This window comes from Lottia gigantea, assembly GCF_000327385.1.
Source record: "Lottia gigantea unplaced genomic scaffold LOTGIsca_2, whole genome shotgun sequence".
In the NCBI taxonomy this organism is placed as follows: Eukaryota; Metazoa; Mollusca; class Gastropoda; family Lottiidae; genus Lottia; species Lottia gigantea.
Window position 1 is genome coordinate 2079178 of NW_008708400.1, and position 19445 is coordinate 2098622.

A 19445-nucleotide genomic window follows, 5' to 3' on the forward strand; every position below is an offset into this window, starting at 1 on the left:
AAGTTGATTTTATCATGACATTAATTTGTCTTAACATCGGAAGTAGAATGTCTATTTCTATTAGGTAACCATTATACATTTCATAATTGGTTTTGGAGCAACCTTTGACCCGAAATTGCGTGACAAACGACATCTATTAACAAGTTCTAAAATGAACAGTGTGTTTATTAGTTATAGTAATTTAATAAATGACTGGATAACACTATCTAATTAATCATCGATCATTCCAGTCGTCAATAATCCTGTTAGTTGAGAATTAGATTGAGGACAGTGATGAGAGGAGGGTAATGTGACTTATATTAACATCTAAATGACCGATCTATTAGTTAGCCTGATGGTCAATATTAGTTACTGGCCTAATAATATTAGTCAGGGCACCATTACAAACAAACCTCGACAAACCTTTTCTACTAGGGATGTGTTTGCTAGTTCAATCGATTATAATGGGCGAGGAGACGTTGAGCGTTTTCCATACAGTATCCAATTTATTCGGAAGAAACTGACAAAAAGGGAAATATATGAACTGTCCGTTATCGGCACCCAATCCATTATTTGCTTCATATTTCCGGCTATTATGCATGGTTCTGGGTATCATATTTTCTTTTTAAATGATATAAGAAATGAAAATTTCCCGAAGTTCCTTCAGTGAATACAGGGAAACATCCAATCCAGCTTTAAGAGTGCCAATCACAAATTTACATGACGTATCGACAAGATTTCCCTTGTCGTTATTAGGTGTAATGGTGGCCAATTCTCAAAATGCGTACGTGTCAATTGCAACCCTTCTACCTTATATATCCTTGGAGGTGCATTTGACACAAAATGGTTCAGCCAACCTTTGTATATGTCACTTTAATCGCATACTTTAAACATAACTATATACGAATCAATTACACACCGTGCACTTTGCATTTAAACTTTAGTTATCGCCTTTTTATCACAAGACATAATTTGTAACGTTTTAAAAACGATTTAAGACATCAACAGTCTTGCTATGATCGTATACCAATTTAAAACAGTTTAAGGCATAACTAGTATTATTTTAATCTCAAATTTTTATTCAAGATTTATTTAGTTGGCGTCTTCTGCAATACATGCATATAACTGGTGTTAGAGAATTTGAGAAGGGTAATCCGTCTTAATATGATATCAAAACGCTAGAAAATAGGGTACTGTATTAAAGGGATAGATTTGACCAATTGCACCTTGGTCTCAGAAACGGGTTTTTACAGCCCACCGTCGATATTTGAGCCTGTTAAATCCATGTCTGTCCAGAATTATCCGCGTTTTTTCGTCTTTTCTTGAGAATCTGTCATAAATATTGAAATAAAATTAATATAGTTTTACGTCCTACTTTTCTGCACCATGTGGGCTAATTAAAACGGGCAACGCCGCAGGGTGCAATGAGGATAATTACACCAGGAAAGCGTCATTGGCCTTCTCTTTTTCGATTTTCAACTGTCGAGGGCTCTTTAACGTGCATAGCCTGTTGCACACGGGACGTCGGTTTATTGTCCCATACGAACGACTAGACGCTTTTTCCATGTCAGCCCCTCTTACCTGCATCACTGACAGCTGGATATCGGGTTGAAAAATCCGAAGATTTTATCTCGACCTATGCTGGAATTGAACCTTGAACCTTGGACCCTAAGATTAGCGAGCAAGCGCCTAACTGACTGAGCCATAGCGGGTCCCAGAAATTGAAAATGGAATTCCTAGTTTGTGGTATTTGAAGGAATTGTGCGATTTTTGTTCATTTCTTGTACTTGCTTCTGAAGACTATTTAAATATTATATTCAAGACACAAATCAACCCCCGAAAATGGCGAATCTGTCCCTTTAAAAGTTTGATTTATCAAAGATGGAACGGATTAGATATAAATTTGCTCTGTTTTCGGTCATTTGTTTATGTTTTAACGATCGGGAAATAATAAATTCAATTGCTAGAATTTTGTGACACTTTCAGCTTCATTGTTTACTCTTTGTGATTGTGACCATCACGATATTTCAGTCCCCGATCAATTGAATTTATCACATTAAGATATCGCCTAAAGAATAGACAATTTTTTAACTATTTTATACCGATATGTGCATGCACAACAATGTTAACTAAAAATCTTGTCCAAAGAAAAAGCAAAATCGAGAGGAATAAATGATCCAAACAAAAGGACCATCGGGTGTTTTGAAAAGAGTGCACATGGTCTGCATCACAAATGATAATTAGTGGAATTTGATATATCTCAGAACAAAAAGTTAAGCGGCACCAGATTTTGAACCAGTGTTCGCAAACGAATGCAATTCACAATCATACTTGATGACAAAGATTTATACATTGGAACTTAATGTTGAAAACAATATGTATTCGTGAAAAAATCAACAACAGGAAGTGGATGATCGTACATTATATTGTCTTTATAGTCCCAAATGCAAAGTATCTGTTTTTCACAAGTCTTTGAATGTCCTGTTGAGGAAATTGCTGCCACTCCTGATGCAATGCTGCATCCAACTCTGTTACAGTTTGCACAGGAGGGTCTCTACGACGTCCCAGAATATACTGAATTAAAGTTAGTGGCGCTCAACTTTTTGCTCTACGTATATATAACACTAAGGGACATGATTTACTGGAATACCGGTCAGCTGCTTCATGGTTTTTGAAACTCACAACTCAAGATGAGCTCGAGATATATAAAGAATTATTTGCGCTTTACATAATTATTGAACGCTATTAAATCGAATAAACGAGAACCACTATATCTGGATCGGCCATTCAAGTACCTCATATCGAGAAATTAACCGACTCCATCAACTGGTTGTTTGCAAATTCCCACCGCTCATGGGAAGTTAGAACAGGAACAACTTATGGTAACAAGCGACAATTTCAATTTTAGTCGGCGGTTCACTGACATGTACTAAACTCAGCGATTGTTCGCCACTTCCGAACGTCCGTGTTTCATTCTAAAAAGTATTACTGGAAGCTGAAATGAAACTTGACTAGCTCTATCTGCGTGAAAAGTGATGAACAATTTTTAGATAGTAAGAATAGGACCTTTTGAGTAAGGTGTGTTATGTCCGCCGTTAAATCTGAACAATGTGACGATTGATTTACCTGTCACTGTGAATTAATGATCTTGAACTGTGGAAGATGGCCTTTATTAGTATTGTTCGTAAAATGGATTAATGTATAGATAGTAAGTGGAAATTAAGGGTTGCCATTTTAAAACACTTCCCATTTTCCTTTCACGCCATGTCCGGAACCAGCATCGACCTTTGTCCTGGCCATTTTTCTCTTGTTTTCTATTCGAGTCTGAAAATACATTAATAAAGTTGAACAGTGTCTTTAGTGTATGAAAGCCTATCTAAGCATATAGTGTCTTGGAATTTTACAAAATGAAGCGATTTTTCGTTCCTCCTTCGGGTTAAGTAATATTTTACATTAATTTTGACTTATTTCATTTTTTTATCGATTAAAAAATCAAGAACAATATTTTCATTGCTGATTATTGGATAACTCTTGAAAAGTTAAAGAAATTCAATAATGTTTAGATTGTCATGACTCGATGACTTTTTCGATTTTTGCCTTCTGTTAACGATTTTTAATCCGTGTTAACATCTAGATTTAGATGTCAGAAAAAATTGTGTCGTTGATCGTGCATTCTATATTCAACCAAGCACTTAAAATTGTTTTTTCTGACTTTTATGAATGATAGTTGTGTATTGAACGTAGCGGCTTTACTCTGGGAAAATGTCTCTAGTTATTTAGCTTTAGTTTTTTTTCCGTGTATTTGGTTTGAATTTGGAAATAGTTTCTAAAATATTAAAGCTGTTCTGGTAATGTTTTCCATATTTTTTATAATTTATATATTTTCTCTTGACAGCGTAGTTGTTATATTATTTTATTATATTTATTCTAAAGATTTCTCATTATTAAAAGTGCAAATTGTTACAAGAAGAGTTCATGATTTTAGGATGTATATGTCCTTGATTATTTATCATATCTCATTAAGGTTAAATTTGATCTATACTTTTTGGGGTTAAATTTATAGATTTTTTATATTATCATGTTGGTAACAGTTATTATGATGATTCAATTACATTTGATTGTTAGCTGTCCCATTGTGACTGCAAGATTCGATCCTGTCTCATCCTGTATAAATTGAGATTTGATCATGGCAGAAACCTATTTTAAATCCAATTTTGTCCTGTCTTAACCTAGACTCGACCTTATTTCGCCGCTGTTTAACCTAGATTCTTTCAGTGGCGGTCGCAGTCGCAGAATTACATTTCAGACAGGATACTCTAATGTAGAGATAATCCAGTCCTAGACCAGACAGGAATGAATTAACAATAGTACAGGTGGATTGTATACCTGTTCTCATTGTATCAAATTACAGAGTTTATAAAGCAGAGACCTTTAGTTCTGAAACGAACTGAAGTCTCGATACAGATATATGGTCATCAGTAAAAGTGAGATGAAAGATGAAACGGGAGACAGGGTCGGATCTAAGTTCGATTAAAATAAATCTAGGTTGTTACAGGCTGAGACATGAGAAAGGATCGGTTATAGGATCTAAGAATAAAACTAGATTGATACCAGATGAGACAGATCAAATCTAATTGGATACAAGATGAGACAGAATCAGATTGAAGTTGATACAGGATCAGATCTAGGTTGATGCAAGATGAAGCCGGATCTAATCTAGGTTGATAAAAGAAGAGACGGGACCCATCGAGGTTCATACAAGATGGGAAAGTATTAAATGGAGGTTGATTGGGACAAGATCAGAAAACAATATGAGATCTGGTCGGATCCATGTTGATGGGGTGATATCTCGAGTATGAAAAAGTGCATCCTTCTCAAATTGATAATTATATTTTTGGTTAAATTCAACGGTCGGTATCCAATTTTATGTCAATTTATTTTTACAGTTTCTCATTGTGAATTGGCCCTGTATATTTTTAATGTTTCGTCTCTTTAATTACAGAAAAGAATATGGAGTCGTATCCGAATGAAAATTCCTACATGACAAAACCCGGTTATAAAAATGAAGCCGAGCTAATAGAAGACGATGATGAAAGAGAAACTTGGAGTAAAAAAGTGGATTTTTTATTATCTGTGATTGGTTTTGCTGTAGATTTGGCCAATGTTTGGCGTTTTCCTTATTTATGTTATAAAAATGGTGGTGGTGAGTATTTTATTATTAGTTGGAATACCTTTTTTGTGTGGCTAATAATTATGTTTGCCTGTCAAATAATCGATTAAAATAATCGTTTGATGCGATAATAACTCATGCGATCGAAGCACCCCTTTTGAGCATCGGGGTCGTGAGTAAATATCTGTTCTAAATTCATACATACAATAAAAATTTAATGAAAAAGACTGAAATTAGCTATAGCGTTATCATAATTCGATGACAAAGGTGATAACACTGTTTCGGCAGTTTGGAAGGAGTGATTTTTTTTTGGCAAAAGAGACTGTTACTTTCGGTTGAGCTTAGGAACCTTTTGAAGAATTTTTGGGGAGCTAGTTGAGAGCAATGACCGAGAATCTAAATCGTGAAATATTATAATCAACCAATTAAACTATATCCAAAATTTACCATACGACAGATGGCTATTTCAAACAAATTGCACCCATGTCCTTCAATCTACGAGCCGCCAGCATGAGACAAATCTTCAATATAAAAGACTCCACGACCAGTCAATAAATCACAAAATTTATAAATGGTGAAATTTCCCCTGAAAGAGACATAAGTTACAAACAAATATATGTTTTAGACGTATTTATATCCTTTTAAAGTCTGGAATTCGATACGCTTGTCAAAAAGTGTAATAGGCAATTATAATTTTATTGGTTTTGTCTAGGCGAGTTGAATCGTATTCTTTAATATTTACACTTTACCACTCTGGAAACTAGACGCACTGTTCCTTACCTATTGCCGATATAATTAATATAATCTTGGTTCGCATCTTTAATTTCGTAGCTATATATCCGCATAACCGGAATTTGGTTTTCATTTTAGTGCTACTATCTGTTTAAGAAGGTTACCCTTTGCTAGATTCTTAAAGCTATATCAATCATCAGTACAGAAATTTGTATTGTAATATATCGGTACCATTTTATCTCGGTCGAAAAAAAAATATATTATATATGGAATTGTTAGTATTCCAAATGAGGCTTAATACGAATAAGGGGCAGATAATACTCAATTTCTCGCAAAATCAAACCATGAGTAAAATAAACCATTCTGACAAATTGTTAGAAGTTTCTGATAAAAAATGTATTTGTTACTTCTTGATGGAAGCTTGACGTCAATAAATCACATTGAAACTAATCACCACATGTCTAATAATTAACCCAGGCTTTGTCTCGTGATATAAAGGGAGATAACTTCTACAACTTGCAGAGAAAAGAAAAGAAAGTGTACTGAAAATAACAAGTCAAGTTTGATTCCCCGGGTTTAAACTACTCGATGTATTAGAAATCGAACTAAGCACCGAAGAGGACAGAATGTGGGAGGTTACACAGATATAAGATCAATTGATTAATTTGAACTGCAATTAGATACAGATCAGTAGGAAATTAAAATAATTAGCAATCATTGAACTGTCATTCCAATATCTTTCTTCATTTAATATAATATCATTAATAACAACAATAGAACATACTCAATTAGTAGAATCTTACTTTTACTATAGAAACTGTACACAATAACAAACATCATAATGTCGTTTATTGTTTGTTTGAGGAGATTTGCGGTTGGTAGATTTACTCTCCGAGCCTCGGGCCTAAAAATCCCATAAACAGTAATATTATCTAAAAATGACATAGGTCTGATAGCCAAGCCAAGCTTGAGATAGCCCCAACCCCTAAATACAACATTCCCCCCTCCCCCACCCTCCCGTAAAAAAGATGTCAATTGTTTTTTTTTAAATACATTGATTCATTTTACTGAATCAAGGGGAGTCTTTGTTATAAGACATCCTGAGGATGTCCCCAGACTTCAGAAAATCATGTTTCCAGGCTCCCAATGGAAGCCGGCTGGCTACGGGCCTGTTAAGCTGTATATACCGAGTCCATGAGTCTTTCAAAAATTGAGTCTCAGAGATAGGCCTACTCAAACTTATTATATTACGTTTGTATCATTTATACTGAGCTCATACCTTTTTTTACGTTTATACTCCGTGGTAATTTTCTGAAATTCAGCTTCGGAGCACAAGAAAAACAAATTTTCTTATTTTTTCAATAATTACAGGTGCTTTCCTTATACCATATCTAGTCATGTTATTAGTGGGAGGTATACCTTTATTTTATATGGAGTTAGCATTAGGACAATTTAATAGAACCGGTGCCATTACTTGTTGGGGACGACTTTGTCCTTTATTTAAAGGTAAGTCATATTCCTTATTGCTTGAAATGAAATTAATTCCGGGCCTGTTGTTCTTTACAATATTGATGACGTATAACATAACAGTTGCACTACTTTGTAATAAACAATTTACACCGTTAAAGTATGTGTACGCGTTTGCCATAGTACGTGGCACCTGTATTAATGATAAAACCAACGGAAGTTGGTTTTGATGTGTTTTCATATAGATGATTTTAAAACAATAACATAATGCTAATATGCTCCCAATTTACATGTACATGTACCTTAAAACCTATCACTAGGCAAACAATTACATTTGTAAATTATATTGATAATGTAATTCAAACCATTTTATCTCTTTTACAGGTATAGGTTGGTCTGTTGTTCTCATCGCTTTTTATACAGATTTTTTCTACAATGTTGTGATAGCGTGGTGTTTACATTTCTTCTTTTCATCCTTCACATCCGAACTTCCATGGGCTCGTTGTGATAATGCATGGAATACAGAGTATTGCTATGATGGCCACATTCGGGGTAACACGTCTGAAAATAGTACCCTGTTAAATGTGACAGAACTGTTCGGTGGAAACAATACCAATGGTACTGAAGTCATAAGAAGATCAGCCGCAGCTGAATATTTCGAGTAAGATTGCTTTTCAGATTACACTATACTTTGCGAGCTAGATATTTTTATTTTTATTTTGTAAGTCACTTATTGTGGATCTGTCAAAATTTTAATTCAAGGACTGGTTATCATAGTGCAAAAAAGTGTTCGATGATGCTTATCCAAGAAGTGTTACTTTACTTAACAGTTTAATAGGCTAACTGAAAAACTCACTTTGATCTTAAATGCATATAACCCTGAGGTGTATCATTTGTTATTTTAAACGTGAAAGCATCCATTAAAAAAATATAGTCTGAAAAATATGATCTAAAAACCAAAGCTGATTATAATACAAGATTCTAAAATCTGCTACAGATACTTGAAGTGAGACATTGTAAAACATTATTCTTCAAACATTTTAAAAAGGGTTTAACGGGCTATACGGGTCAATATGCAAGCGATATTGTGAAGTATTTGAATCTATTCGAAAACAATTTTAAAATTGTATATTGACAAGTTCTTCTAAAGTTAAAATGGTGCCAAAATGTAAGCAAAGTCGGTAATAGTGTGTTTAATGGGAGAAAGGACTCTCTCAGAGCTTCTGAATTTCGAAGCTATTCTGTACATATATTTAAATAAGTCGTCTGCTTATATTAAGACAAAAGCGGGAGGCGTAAATGTATTGATGAATCGTGGGTTCTCTTTGATCATATACGATAGCTAAACGATATTGTTAATCTAGCTGATACGTTGACGAGATAGGACGACAATCGCCCACGGTTATGATATATTTAATAACAGTTGTTCATATTGTAGTGGACAAGAGCCCAGGGGAGACCATGGGCTGTCAACTGAAACAATAATTACTGATAGAACCACGTTACCAGGAATGACCTATATAGAACCATCTTGTAGATTTCTCTAGAGTCCTACCCTGGTTTGATATTATGTTACTGGACTAAATATTCGATCTACCCGTGTTCTGATAAATTTCTATTGTATATAATGCATTCAATTTTGTTGATTTCATAACAGAAAAGAAACTAAGCATATTATGGCAATACGCATATCTTGATATATCTCCGAATATTGCGAATCCATGATGTATCGTTCAAAATGCCCATAGTTACAACTGTGAGTAGACAAAGTGGACCTCAAAGTCGACTATGAAGGCGAAATTATGAACAAGTTTCTACCCGAATCCATAATATGTTAACGTGGCTTTTAGTATATTATAACACCTGTAGGTTACGATAAGTGTGTTCTCATAAAGAAAATTTTAGTATGCAACTACTTGTCGCAAATAATTAAACATTACAGGTTATATAGGTGTGTAATTGGTTTGTAATTACTATAAGTATTTCGACTCACGATTAAACAAAAACCTCAAAGTGATTTGAAGCACCTGATTATGTGAAAATTTTCATTTAAATAATATCAAGTTCTCTATTTCTATGAAATACAATTGCAGCTTACATTTTTAAATATAATTGAAGTCTTAAATTTTGTTTTCGATTAAAAATTAGAGCAATTTTTGTATTCAATGAAAGTTCCCAAACTTGATTTGTCTGTGATGGGCTGACATAAAAATGTTGTTTTTTGAACGGGGGAATAAACTGAAGCCTTGAGTTCACGAAAGATATCACGGCTGTTGGGAATCCATACAGATCATGTTTCATGTCAGTATACATTGATATATAACCACTCCACTTACAACAGACAAAACAGGGATCGCAGTATATTAGCAAACAACGCAATATTCATTTTAACATAAGGCCATGGACTTACATTATATATTTTGAAAAATGGTATTGCCACAAACCATTCTATCTCGAAGTGGAAGGTAACAATTGCACAAAAAATGCGAATCGCATGGATTAATTTATAGCTATACCTATGATTGTATATTTCAATCCAATCGTTCCAATCTGAGATTTGGAAATTGAATAACTTTTAGATCAATCTGTTGTCTGGTAAATTCTACAGTAAAAATGAACGAAGAAAACACTGGCAACGCAACTAACTTTAAATACTTGTTTGATCTAACCAGAAAATGTATTTCAGATTTGGTATGTTAGAGGTCCACAAATCAGGTGGCTTTTATGAAGTAGGAGAATTAAAATGGGAGTTAGTTCTGTGTCTATTGGGTGTCTACATCATCTGTTATTTTAGTTTATGGAAAGGAATCCACACATCAGGAAAGGTACTTGAATTGCATTACTCATAAAACCTGTCATAAAAGGAATTCCAGATCTATGATAGGACTGTGGCAAAAAATAAAGTCTATTTATGCCAGACCCCGTGTTTTACGGGATGCTGTGAACGGCCCCCAAAAACCATATCCGCATGTGTGTTGTAAGATTGGGCATAGAAATTGTAACCGTCACCGCTACAGCTTTAAAACTGTCACCATTACGTAGTTACATTCAAAATTTCCAATGGGTTTCTTCTTTATTCTCTTTTTTCACAATCTATTTACAGGTTGTATGGTTTACAGCTTTATTCCCTTATGTTGTACTATTTATATTGATGTGTCGAGGAGCCACATTGGATGGAGCTGCTATTGGTATAGAATACTACTTAACACCCAAATTTGATCGATTACTTTCTTCAGAGGTGAGTTTCATTTCCCTACGAAAACTAAGAATTCTGAATTATGTGTTCCTTGGAAAGTATTCCCCGGTTTCCATCAGTGTGGTTTCCACTCAGACGTGCCTCAAATCATAGAAAACTTAATGGAAGCCAATACAAATGTATATACCTATTGCTTACCGATTTTGTGAAATAGAGAAATAGAAGCCCCATTATAATATATAATTTGTTGCAGGTATGGGTTGATGCAGCAACCCAAGTATTTTTCTCGCTGGGACCAGGATTTGGTGTGTTATTAGCGTATGCCAGTTATAACCCTCTACATAATAATGTTTATAGGTAAGTGAATACTCAAAATTTGGAACAGTTTATGCAAAAAAAAAAAAAATTATTTAAAAGACGTATTGTTTCTTTTAAGTAAAATTACCACTTTTATAAATTATAATGTACGCTTCTTCCGCAAATTCGTAAAATAAAAACGTAGTCCGGATTGCCATTTAAGATTTATGAACTTCAATGCTACCCTGAAGCACTACTAGGTATTTACGATGCAGTCAGATGTATAATGTTTAAGTTAAAAATAACATAATACTACGTTTCTGATATCTAATATTTTTAGAAGTACAAATGGTTTAACTTTATTGCATAACATGATTTTTTACAGCATCATAAATGAACACTTATAAAAGAATCATTTTATTAAGTTGCAAAAATTAAAAAAAAAATACACTTATATTCATAGTAGTAAAGTAAATCTTAAGTTTATGAACCGTATAATTTCAATTTCTTGTTGTCATAACAAAACCACAACAAATTCATTTTCAAAGAAAATTGTTGAATTCCTTTTCCAGTCTTTAATGTCCTTACCTCAACTAAATGACTCTTAAAGATATGAAGTTCCTCTTAATTTTTATTGGCTTCATTTACAGTGTACACCGACAACAAAGGTTAAAAGCCAGATCTTGTCATGTTTTATAAAACAATTATAAGCATAACTCATGCTTGAGATAAGTTCAAATGTTATAAAACTTATCTTTGATCATTGACCTTTTATAAGCGAAAGAAATTGTCTTTGTAGTAGCTTTATAGTGACCCACTTTTTAAACTATTGTTTCCAATGACACACCTAAAAGTCCAACTTTGACACTGTGTTTTCGTACGGAATCAAATATTATATAAGGCCTATTTAAATCTGGTTACTACGCCTTCATGGTATTGATATGATATATGATAAGTTAGATTTTATTTTTGATGACGATAACTCGTTTTTAGTTTTAGTCTTTGGATAAGTATAGACTCGTCATCCTACCAAACCATGTACCATTGCATAAGTTGAAGTCGAGGAGTTGTCACGAAGCAATCATTCTTAACGTCTTTGCATCTGATTTAAATTTCGGTATTTAGATGACCTCCAAATCGATGCCAAATGTTTGTATATTTATACATAGCATAGCAGGGTTTTAGGATTTACTTACATAATGAAGTTGACATAATATATTGTCCCTTCAGGAAAACCACAATACAAAGTATTTTAACACTCATAGATTAAAATAGGCATGGGTATAAATTCACAAAAATATATTGAATTGATTCGAAATACATGTCGCCTTAAGAAACTCTGACAAATTTCTGTGGCTGCGTTATTTATCACAAATAATCGTAAACAATCGTAATTACAGTAAACGCCAGTATTATTTAACTGGTGTGTTTGATGTATGTTTATATAATCGAAATAATTGGCTATCATTAATGACCAAACTATGTGCCGATTGTCACAAGAATCGAACTTGCCCTGGTTTAGCATCAGTACCATTGCAGGCACTTGAAATATCACCAACCGCCCTGTGAAACGATACCAGTAAGTAAAAAATTGTATTAAATAGAGTTAAGAAGAAACATGTAACCACCATTAGCTTGGATCATTTTATAACCAAAACATTCCACTAACTATATGTTTAATTATACTTTCAACCCTCCCAGCAAACTCAATACTTCAATAAAAAGAGAAAAGAAAAAATCGCGCTGGTATCGGCTAATTATCAGAGAATACGTTGAACATGATATGCCTTTTAAGCTTGATAATTGATAGAAAATTGGATAATTATTTTGCATTCATTGGCTTGTTGACTTGAGAACATAGAAACGGTATATGAGAGTTTAATAACCAAACATCCTTTTATTCTTATGTTATTATTAATTACTTTATTAACATAACTTTAATTGTTTTAAGGTAATTCGCCTGTAGAGTTTATTTCGTGATAAATCGCAATTAATTCAAATTTAGGTCATATGGATACGTTTACTATATTCCTGAATGCCAACTTTTACTTTACTCCCGGGAAAAAATTAAAGTTTTTACAAATTCAATGGTGAACTTTATTCCGATCACAGTAAAATCCATTATACTTTTGACCTTACCTTAAATCCCGTCTTAATGTGCTGCTTCAAGCTCTGTTCTTTGTGGTATGATGAAGGTTTTGTGGTATTAGACGCTTCTTATCAAACTGTAAGGGGCCTCTACTGTTCATGACATCCGACCCTTCTACTATGTCAGTCCCCAACCTATATTGCTGTTATGAAAACCTATGTCAGTAGGTTCGAAACAGGCGTTTGAGCCATTGATCATTAAGCTACAACCGACGAAGTCTCTGTGACGTAAGAACTACCAACAACTTTCGTATTTTTGCTAAGGTTTCAATAACCATGCCACCAATTTTCTGGATCACAAGTTTTGTACTATTACTATAGTTATTGATAATTCATTTGTTTGTTTATCCTGTTGACACTTATTTCCTAAATGTAAATAAAAATATAAAGGTTAATTCATCTCATTCACGTATAGATGGTAAATGGAGCCTGTAAAATTCTATATAGCTGAGAAAGTTTTTTTTTTTAGCTTTGATTATCAATTTGTACAGAGTGACTTATTTTGGTTATACAGCCTTTATAGGTAGAAGTCAGAAATCTGACTATGTCCAAAACTATTTTGAATAACAAATTTCATCAAATTCCTCTGTGTGCGTATTACGGACGCCTTGATATTAAAAAAAATGCGAAGTCTTTCCACGTGAACAATTTAATGTGGCTCACTCTCAAGATCCTTCATGTCAACATGTCTTAAGTCTGAGGCGCTGGTCATCGTCTAAAACGACACTCGATGTAAAATCAAAATTTTATCTGTAAATTCAGACATTCGGCATTCTTTGGAAAGACGTTACTGAACTTCTACTCTAGGCTGACTTCAGGTTGATCTTTTGGAATTAGATGGTTTGCTATAGATGTCTATGGGAGTTTTGGGTTGGATTGTATGGCAATTACTACATATTATGATGATTGAGAAACCCGCAATCTATCAAGATTTTTTAGCTACCCCCCATCTATCTGAACCACATTAAGTGATTGCAATCAGATCGACCATTTTGATATGATTGAAACCGTGTATTTATTTCGATTTGAAAAATGCCCCAAATTTGAGAATAGGCATACTTCTCGATTTTCACCTTTACTCCTTGACTTTCTTTGCTTTACTGTTTTTTGGTGCAATGGGCATCCTAAAACGAACTATGACCTTCTGTTTGAATGTTTGACCCAGTAATGACCAGACATTTGGCTTAAATGAATCTCGAATTATGTGCCTAAGAGAAAGTAAAAGCAATTTTCAACTTATATTTAATGCTTCATTGGGTGTCTGCTACCTTGTTATATGACACCGTTTTCCTTTAACTTCTTTTCAAAAGATTCAATTAAATCAAAATGGCCGACCGACAATTCTATAGTGAATCTCAATAGAGATGTTTCCGGTGTGAATTCATTTCGTCTGCTACTTTTATAAGTGAGTGCTAATTAAGCGCATGTCAGTCAGAGCACGCGCAATCGTCTGTTCAATTAGCTTTTAATGCTCACTTCCGGAAGTCACATGATTTACTTCAAAAGGTGACGTCAAAGATGTTGCTGTTGACTCTATACTTTTCCGTTCTTTGACTTGGTCGTAAATATAGGATGAGTTATTAAATAATCCATATAACCGTCCTAAATAATTTAATAATGCGTACTTTCTAGTCGTATGACAAACACGGTGCCAAGTCATTGACTTTTATGCCTGTTATTTCCAAATATTGATAACATTTTATTCATGGTTCAAGAAATTATTAGACGTAGAATTGCATACTAAAATGAAAATGAATCTGTTTACAGTTTTCAGATTTTCCACACAAAACGTCTATTGCACATAATCACGGCGAGCAAAATAAACACTAGAGATTACACTCCTGTGTAATTAAATCAATCGTAAATTTACTGTTTCAGGGATGCATTGCTGACAAGTGCCATCAATTGTCTAACGAGTTTCTTCTCTGGGTTTGTCATTTTCATGATCTTAGGATACATGTCTCAAAAGTCCGGACTTGACATTGATAAGGTGGCGACAGAAGGTAAGCTTTGTAAAAATTAATATTTTGATGAAAGCAGGCCTACAAAGGCGTGTCATCCTGTAAGTTGTGTATGGTAAACTTTGCATTCACTTGGGACATAATGAGTAAGTGATGATGATGCATGAACAGACCATCTATATGAGTCAATACACTAATATGCAAATCCAGCATGGAACATTCACAAATGACTAGACATATTATGTCGATAATTTACCTTAGAAAAACCATCAAACATAAAAAAAACCTGTAGCCATTTTTCTAATTTTATCATATTTTATAAAACGCACTTCTTTTAATCTTCAAATAACACGATAATTTACTTTCAGGCCCTGGATTAGTTTTTATCGTTTACCCAGAAGCCATAGCAACACTTCCGGGCGCGCCATATTGGTCTATTATATTCTTTTTGATGTTGTTAACACTAGGCTTAGATAGTTCGGTAAGTGATTGGTTAAACAGTTGAGATAAACCAAACACGATAAGATATTCGATACAATCGATTTGGAAGTTAAATCGAAAGTAAACCAACGGGAAAAAGATCTCAATAACTTGTATTAAGGCCCAATTGGCAAGCCAGTAAAATTGCATTTTCAAAATGACGTTCAAATATCAACGTTTTTTACAATTGCTATAAGGTCCAAACAAAACAATACCTTGCAATCTGCATAATGTGAGATTCAAAGAAACAACTTTCTAACAATTATTGTAATATGAAGCAGGAACAGCAGATACAAGAGTTCTGTTAAAAAGGCCAAGGTAGCTCTATCCGCTATGTACAATTAAACAAAATTATCACGTCGTATAATTTGAAAAACACTATTCTTGCCAAATCAGCATAATTAATTTTTAAATTGGTAAAAAGAGACTGTTGCAGCGTTTTTTAAGTAGCTTCTGCGCTATGGACACGTACTGTTATGTTTAGGATCTTCTTGAAATTCCAGTGCATTGTTTTTCTATTCCGAGGTAAAAAGTACATGATACGCGACTCTTATTACAAACCTTGAAAATTTTGAGTCTGCATGAAGAGGTCTAAAATAAGAATTAAGTTCGAAATTATTGAAAATGTGAAGTTTTTTGTCAAGTAAGAAAGTGAAGAAGGCAATAAGATAAAATTGTATTCATATTTAAAACTATAATTATTCCCCCCAATTTAACTCTTCAAGTCTTTTGCCTTTAAACCGGAAACTAATTCTATTCACGATATTTCTTGAGATCTCAGAGCGACCGATAGTTCGGAACTCTTGTCACTTCCGGTATTGATTAGCTTAATGGGTTTTTATTGAGGTAAATAAAGACCAATCAGCGAATGATTTGAAAGTAGCTATTCATCATTGATCTCTAGTTTTGAAGGAGGGAAAATTGATTTTCAATTTAGATAGAGATTATATGGAGTATATTATTCAATAATGATTTTTAATTCTAAACGCTGAATTTCGAAAATGTTAAACATGATATATTTTTGTATTGGTTTTAACATTATTTTGCTGTTAGCGAGGGATGGGTGTACTGAAATCTTTTCACGATCAACGGAAATGATATCCTGCTTTTTCAATTTCTGTCATTGTCAGTGACTACAGTGAATCAATTTGATGCTTAAAATGATGCAATCCTTAATTGTAAAGAAATGTATTCTTTAATATTTTGTAGTTTGGCGGATCAGAAGCTATTATTACAGCAATAGGTGACGAATTTCCAGTACTTAGAAAACATCGTGAAATATTTGTTGCCATATTGTTCTCCATCTATTTCTTATTTGGTTTGGCAAGTGTGGCCCAGGTAATGTAGTCTGAACCTTACGATAAAGGTGGTACACTGAAATTGTTAATTATAGCAGATTCGTTTTCTAAGATCAAACCAGCGTACACAGCAGTATATGGATACACTATTGCCAACGTGACAAACAAAAAAGATAACGTCATAATAGAATTCATGTTCATTCATTGAACCTCAAGCACCCTCACAATATGAATTGTATTTAATTTATAAATGCAATATGTTCAGACACTAATTTTTGTTAAACTAACGAAAGCCTTTGTGTATTATCAACAAAGATTCCGTCGAAAGTAATATTTTTGTTCAAATTTTACGACCGTCTTCTTGTGTTCCAGGGCGGTGTGTATGTTGTTAATTTGATGGAGAGATTTGCTGCCGGATATTCTATATTGTTTGCGGTATTCTTTGAAGCATTGGTTGTATCATGGGCTTATGGTAAGGATATATACTTTAACAAAACTCTGTATCTGATAACTTATGAATGTACTAAAGTGGCATGTATTTTTGTCATACTTATTTACCGACATTGTCAAAATTTACATGTATAAAAGTTAACGTCTTCTTAATCTAAATACCGGACAAAATATTTTGGACATTACTTTCTATTTACAATGGTGATGTGATCAAAAGGGGGGAAATTTAGCAATAATTAACACCTTAAATTCCTATTCCAGGTGCTAACCGATTTTCCGAAGATATTGAGATCATGATTGGTAGCAAACCAGGGAAATATTGGATGTTGATGTGGATGTTTGTAGCTCCGATTTTCATATTTGTAAGTCGTAATTTTTCGTGTTTTTAAATAAAGTTTAATTTACTTTAAATATGCCTTTTGGTAATTATGTTGCTTGTATTCAAATTTATTTTTGGCAATTCAAAACTATTAACTTTTTTGTTCCCAATTTCAGACGATTATGGTATTTGGGTTGGTTAATTATCAGCCAATAGAATATGATGGATACATGTACCCACTGTCCGCAACCCTAATCGGATGGGCAATAGCTCTATCCTCTATACTTTGCATACCTGGATTTGCTTTTTATGGAATCCTGACTGCTAAAGGTTCACTTATGGAGGTAACTATATTTAATAAAAATAATATGTCTTCAACTCTTAAAAGGATAATGTGCCATTTTTGACCAATCGTAAGATATAATTATTTACATATATTCAAGACTCAAATCAACCCCCCAATATGGCGAAACTATTGATAAGTTGCCTTATCATAAATTGTTTAATAAATTGTCACATATTTCTCTCCTATAAAAATAAATGATACTCTTTAATTAAGATTGTATTTTTTTCAGCGAATCAATTTCTTGTTGACACCTCAAAATAAAAGAGAGGCCAAGATAAGGAACAATATAAATACTATTAAAGTAACGGAAAATAATGTTGGGGATCATGTGTAGTTCATTGATAACTTTAAAGAGTCCATATGCATTTCCAGTGGTAATGGTTGTGAAAAAAGTCGGAAAAATACGTGTGTATATTGACTATATGAGAAAAAAGAATGATATAGTTAGGAATTATTGTGCATTGAAAACAGGGCAATATATCTATTACAAGAAGACAAACATCCTAAATATTAAACTGTTTTCGATTGAAGATCTGGATTTTGGCAAGTGGTGAAAAGAGTTCTAAATAATGTTTCTTTGAATATTCACCCGGTGCACCTTTGTGTTACAACCATCTCAGTAAAATATTTGGATATTTCAAGAAAAAAACAAAATACGAAAAAGTGCACTAAAATTTTTGTAAATTTCCAATTATTAGTCAGGTAGCCTCTGAGTTTATTTTTAATTATGCATAATTATTTGTTCATATCTTAGAACGTAGAATTGGGAAGATGAGACGATGAACCATTGCTGAAATATTATGACGTGGCCATAAAAATCACATATAATAACAAATGTGGCAAATGATAGAATTGCACAATTTAGATTTTACTCACATTGTAAATATGGCACCAAATATTTTATTATTTAATCAGACATGGCGGAATTACATCGTTAATATGTAATAAATTGTTGTAGCACCAATATATATATACTTCCGATAGTGTGTAATGTATTTATTGTTGTTATACAATATATATATATGTGTGTGTGCCTTAGTTAGAAACCCCCAAAAGATACACCACATATAGTCGTATAGATTTAAGTGTTTAAGACGCAATAATGTCTTGTAAATTTTGTAAGATAGCATTTTTTACGTTATTACTTTTTCCTATATTGGTGTTCATATAACATTTTGATAGTTCAGTGCGTGTTTTCCATAAAATATATAACTATAGAATAAATGTCTAGTCTTAAATTACAATAGTACACAAGTGTTTATGATATGTAACACAACTATATTGTTATTTGTTTATTTGTGCATTATAGATAACCGTTCATCTATATGACTAGCATATAATAATATAATGTAATATATTTTGTTATCTCAATAATTGTTATAGCAATAATTCACTGTCTTATGAAGTAGCCTATCCTACAATTTGTTCATTAAACCCGATGCAAATTTTCTAGTAAATTAAAAATTATATGTACTGTTATTTAAATCTACTTCTGTGCTGGTTTGAGCTGGAACACATGGATATATTCGAGTGTGGTACACCTGTAACTTCCGTTCAGAACATATGTTGAAAACAAATATTAGATTATCTTATTTGTTGAAA

General features: G+C 33.2%; 1 protein-coding gene across 1 annotated transcript; it reads left to right on the forward strand.

Moving 5' to 3' along the window:
* Nucleotides 1-5019: 5019 nt before the first annotated feature.
* On the forward strand, nt 5020-17904 carry LOTGIDRAFT_103896 (hypothetical protein; the record flags this gene model as incomplete). Its single annotated transcript, XM_009053251.1, has 12 exons — nt 5020-5182; nt 7253-7387; nt 7733-8009; nt 10035-10173; nt 10452-10586; nt 10798-10901; nt 14868-14992; nt 15319-15431; nt 16640-16768; nt 17101-17200; nt 17440-17540; nt 17674-17904. The coding sequence occupies 12 exons, from the start codon at nt 5020-5022 to the stop codon at nt 17902-17904; spliced, it is 1752 nt and encodes a 583-aa protein (XP_009051499.1).
* Between the last annotated feature and the right edge of the window lie 1541 nt (nt 17905-19445).